At 58.9% G+C, this 4,731-nt stretch overlaps 1 protein-coding gene across 1 annotated transcript in view; it reads left to right on the forward strand.

The window, feature by feature from the left end:
* FANCG (FA complementation group G) overlaps positions 1-3,154 on the forward strand; it is a 23,241-nt gene extending 20,087 nt beyond the window's left edge. The window contains exons 12-14 of the mRNA XM_014521264.2: positions 1,584-1,748; positions 2,452-2,584; positions 2,811-3,154. Of these exons, the coding sequence (XP_014376750.1) occupies positions 1,584-1,748; positions 2,452-2,584; positions 2,811-2,922 (410 nt within the window). The 3' untranslated portion in view covers positions 2,923-3,154. The remainder of the gene's footprint in view (positions 1-1,583; positions 1,749-2,451; positions 2,585-2,810) is intronic.
* The last annotated feature ends 1,577 nt before the right edge of the window (positions 3,155-4,731 follow it).

Below are 4,731 nucleotides of genomic sequence, written 5' to 3' on the forward strand. Positions count from 1 at the left end.
CTTGGGTTGCCATCCTCAGCTCCATGGCAGCTTTGGCCCGTCTGACTGCCTCCCTACAAGCACGAGCAGAGGAGGTGTATTCGTCTTTGGTGATCTCTCCCTGTATCCACTTTTTATGTGCTCCACTTTTGGCCCTTAGGCTGCCCTGGATTTCTGTGGTCAGCCAGGGAAGCCTCCTGGCCCCTTTCCCCCTTTTGCCTCACTCGGGGATCGTCTTTCTTTGTGCCCGAAGGATCGTTTCCTTAAGGCACAGCCACCCTTCTTGGGCTCCCATCACTTCAAAACTCCTACTCTGCAGTGCGTCCTTGACTAATCGCCTGAGGTCATTGAAATCAGCTTTCCTAAAGTCTAGCACTTTCACCCTGCTAGTTACCTTACCCACTCAACGTCTGATGGTGAATTCTATTATTAGGTGATCACTGTCCCCCAGATGGCTACCGATCTGGAGGTCCCCTACCATGTCGCCCCCCGTTGCCAATACCGGATCCAGTAAGGCATTCCCCCTAGTGGGACCGTGTACCTCCTGCGTCAGGTGGAGGTCCTGCACACGGGACAGGAACCTGCGTGAGCGGTGGGACCTTGCCGTCTGCGTCTCCCAGCACATGTCCGGGTAGTTTAGGTCCCCCATGACTACCGCCTCTTTAGCTTTTATGGTCTCCGAGAGCTGCCTCAGGAGCCCCGAATCTCTTTCTTCCCCTTGATGTGGGGGTCTGTAGCAGACCCCTACCACCAAATCCCTTTCTCCTTGCCCCCCATGTAGCCTTTGTAGGTAAGAAAGCTGGCTGAGCCCCTGCCGTCAAACCGAGCCTGTGGTCAGGCTTTGTGTGACGTCGAGGTCTGCAGGAAAGCGCACGCTGTCCACAGCAGCAGCCCAGACAACAAACACCTTTCCCTGGCCCTTATACAGAGAGCTGCACCAGAGGGAAGAGAAAAAGGAGGAACAATGCTGGTTGTTGAACCAACTTTGCCAGAGGTCAGTGGACTCCCTCCATCACTGGAGGTGTCGAGAAGAGGGTGGACAGACACTGGGCAGGGCTGATCTGGGTGCAGCGATGCCTATGCTTTCCCTGTGGCAGGGTCAGGGGTGATGTCTGGTGCTGTGTCTGGGTTATCAGTCGTTTTACTGAGAGGTTCGATGATGGGTTTGTCCGGGCTGGCTGATCCTGCCTCAGGCAGGACTTGGACTAGATGCGACCTCTGGAGCTCCCTCCCAGCCCCACTTCCCCACGAAAGCCTGACTTCCAAGACCCCTGTCAGGTGGGGGCGAGTCAGCCTTGTGTTGAACCCGCTTTTATCAAAGCCTGTCTGGGAGCGGAACGTGCACTACTCAGTGCTTGTGTCAACCAGTGCTTCAGCAAAGCCTGCAAAAGGTTCCTGTTGAACTATGTGCTGTGTGCAACCCCCCCACCAGCAGCAGCCTCCTACAGCTGGAAGCCAGCAGAGAGGCTGAGTGCTTGGGAAGGGGGACCAGAACGATGAACGGCCCAGGCCTTCCCACTTTTTGCCCCGTCCTTGGTGGCAGGGGAAGCGGGGAGCCAGGGGATGCCATGTCTAAGCTCACACGGGTGCTCTTTCTACCCCAGACGGCCTCCACGTCGGCGAGGTGGCAGCAGGAGCCCTGCCGGAGGCAGCGGTGCTCCAGAGGATCCGGCTCCTGGCTCTCGTCGGGCGAGGCGCCCAGTTCCTGGAGCTCGGACGGGACAGAGATGCCTTGATGAACTTCCAGTACGCCTTGCAGGTGTCCCCAGGTACAGGGGGCTCAGGCTGGGGTCTCTGCAGGCACAGCCCAGGCTGCTTTGTTCCCTGCAATGGGAAAAGCTCCAGGTCTTGGAGGTCCACATTTCAGAGCAACCCGCAGCCCTGGGCACTGAATAAGGCTCAACATTACAGCAGTTGGGCTGGGGCAGCTTCATTTGGTCCCATTCATCCCCGTGCCACTCTCGAGCATTAGGACAAGGCCGGTCCGTGGGGGTGGAGTTGGTCCACTCCCAGCCCTTGGGCACTTTCCTGTTAGTCTCTGAAGACAGTCTCCCCCAGGAGGTGCTGGATGCCGGGAGGCCGGGCTTTATCCATTTGGGCTGTCTCAGGCTCCAGATGCTGGGGACGTCCTGGAGAAGCGCATCTTGCCGGTGATGTGGGTGGGAGCCTAACACTGGCTGCAGCAGTCTGCAGGGGGGAGCCCCTGAGGCTGCCGACACGCCATGGAGTCTGCTGGGTTGTTGTGAGGGCAGCTGGTTCTTGATGCCCCGCTGCTCCCCAGTTCCAGCCCAGCCCCAGCTCTGCTTTGTGGCATGGGAGTGGGTCTGGCTGGACACTGCGTGGAGCCCGTGGTGCTGCTCTTGCCTTCCTGGGATACAGGGGGACGGATGTCCCAGAGCACCCGAATCTAGGTGGAGCACCCAGAGCTTTTCGTTCCCAGCTCAACTGAGCCCCCCACCCCATGCCTTGCAGGGGACCTGGCAGCTGCCTCCCACCTGCTGCAGACCCTGTGGAAGCTGGACCGGAGGCAAGAAGCAGCCGCGCTCTGGCAGAAGCTCCAGGCAGACTCTGGGCAAACAGAGGGGCAGCAGGAGGACCAGGGCAGGTGCGTACGGCAGCAGGGGCAGGGAAGGGGTGAAAGTAGCCGGCGGCACTGGCTGTGGGGCACGAAAGCAGGGGGTGGGCGCAGCGAGAGGTGACCCCCGAGCCCGGAGCTCCCCCCTCTGCATGGGCTGGGTGCTGTGGGTTGGGGGTGCTGCACCTGGCAGGTCCATGGTGCTCAGTGGCTGGTGCCCGCTGCTGCTGGCTGACCACTTCCCCATGTCTTGCAGGTCCTTCCCGCTGTACCTGACTTTGTGCCCACAGCCGGCAAACCTCCTGCTGGATGGGTCCCTCGCCAGGGGCCTGCAGGACTATCTCGGGAGCAGCGGCCAGGAGCCGTAGAGTCACAGCCTGCCTGCCAGGGTCACATGCCAGCCAGCCGGCAGCCTCCATGCCTGCACTGTTATCTCCTCTGGGACTCTGCGCTGCTCACGGGCTGGAAGCATTTTCCAAGCCCAGGGTCTGCAACGCTGCATCTGCTTTTCAAATAAAAAGGCCCTGGGCGAGGCATCACAGCCCTGCTTTTTCCCTGGCCCCTTTGTCTTGCCCCCCTTTGACCTGCCCCATTGAAAGCAGCAGCATGGAGCAGGGCCCTGGCACTGTCTGGACGGCGGGAGACTGCTGGCTCGGCCTTGCCTTCCCTCCCCTCGAGCGCAGGCTGTTTGCGCTGCCAGTCCATGTGCTGGGGAGGGGAGGGGTGGGGAGGGGAGAGTCCTCTTCCAGGTTGTTCATCAGGCAGGGTGACTTGCAGATCTATCCAGGATTGCCAGCCCTTTGCTCCCTGCTCCAGAGCTCCAGCATTGGAGCTGGAATTGCAGTCGGAAGACTTGTGCAGAAAGGCTAGGGCATCTTGTCAGCTGCTCTCCCGCTGGCCCTTGTGCATCATTTCCTTGCCCTCGTGTGGAGCCCTGTAGCTCTGGTTTGGCTGCAGCCTGTCTCCCCTGGAGGCATCCTGTGTGGCTATGAAGATGGTGAGAGAGTCCCCATTGCTCCTTGCAGCAGCTGTCCAGCTCATCCCAAGGGACCCCTTGTTTCTCCGCAGTGAGCTCCCACCACTGACGGCTGTTGTGCTGCCATCTCAGTGCTGTTGCCTCCAGGGACCTGTCAGGTCTTCCTACAGCGTGGTCTGGATAAGCCTGCAGCAGCTAGTGAGTATAAACTTGGCATAGCCTTTATTCATACTGTCAGCTGGGCAATCAGACTGGCCGACAGCAAGGGATAGTGCAGGGTTAAACACACCCAAAGTGCATTTCTGTTCTGTTAGAAGTGCTGACATCAAGCCCCATCACTGCCCACACACCATCAGTCACATTTGGTGGTTCCATGTCAGGGTTTTTTGGGTGTTTTTTCTTTTTTTTAAAGCCTGTTTAAAGCCTTCCACAGCAGCACTGGGTGCTAGCTTCAGCCCAGGCTGGTGCGTTGTGTCAATGCTTCTGTTAGGACCAAACCCAGAGGGTCCTGGCTAGAGGGTCTCACCCCTCCGCTCAGACTCAGACCGATGCTGTACTGGGGGCAGGAAGGGATTTCCCCCTGGTCAGGCTGGTCTGGACTGGGGGGTTTTGCCTTCCTCTGCAGTGGGGGCACGGCCTCTGCCTGGGGTCTCTCGAGAGTATATTAACACCCTTTGCTGCAGTAGGATGTTGGCTGCCGGGGCCCCCCTGCTTTCCTTGGGGCAGGGGCAGGTGTAATGCCTGGTGCTGGGGCAGGGTCGATGGTAGTTTTACTGGGAGATTCAGAGAATCACAGACAACGAGGGCAGGACGGGAGCTCAGGAGGTCACCTCTAGTGCAACCCCTTCTCCAAGCAGGACCAGCCCCAACTCCATCATCCCAGCCACGGCTTCGTCTGCCTGGGGTTTCAAAACCTCCAAGGATGGAGACTGCACCGCCTCTCTGGGGATCCTTGTCCAGTGCTTCACCGCCCTCCTAGTGAGAAAGTTCTTCCTAATATCCAACCTCAACTTCTGTTGCTGCAGCTTGAGCCCATTGCTCCTTGTCCTGCCGTTTGCCCCCACTGAGAACAGCCCAGCTCCAGATCAGATGGTGGATTTATAGAGTCTTAGAGATGTGGGGCTGGAAAGGACCTGCAGAGGTCACATCTAGTCTGACTTCTGCCTGTCCAAACCATCCCAGACACATCCATCCTCTAAAC

This window comes from Alligator sinensis, unplaced genomic scaffold, assembly GCF_000455745.1.
Source record: "Alligator sinensis unplaced genomic scaffold, ASM45574v1 scaffold783_1, whole genome shotgun sequence".
In the NCBI taxonomy this organism is placed as follows: Eukaryota; Metazoa; Chordata; order Crocodylia; family Alligatoridae; genus Alligator; species Alligator sinensis.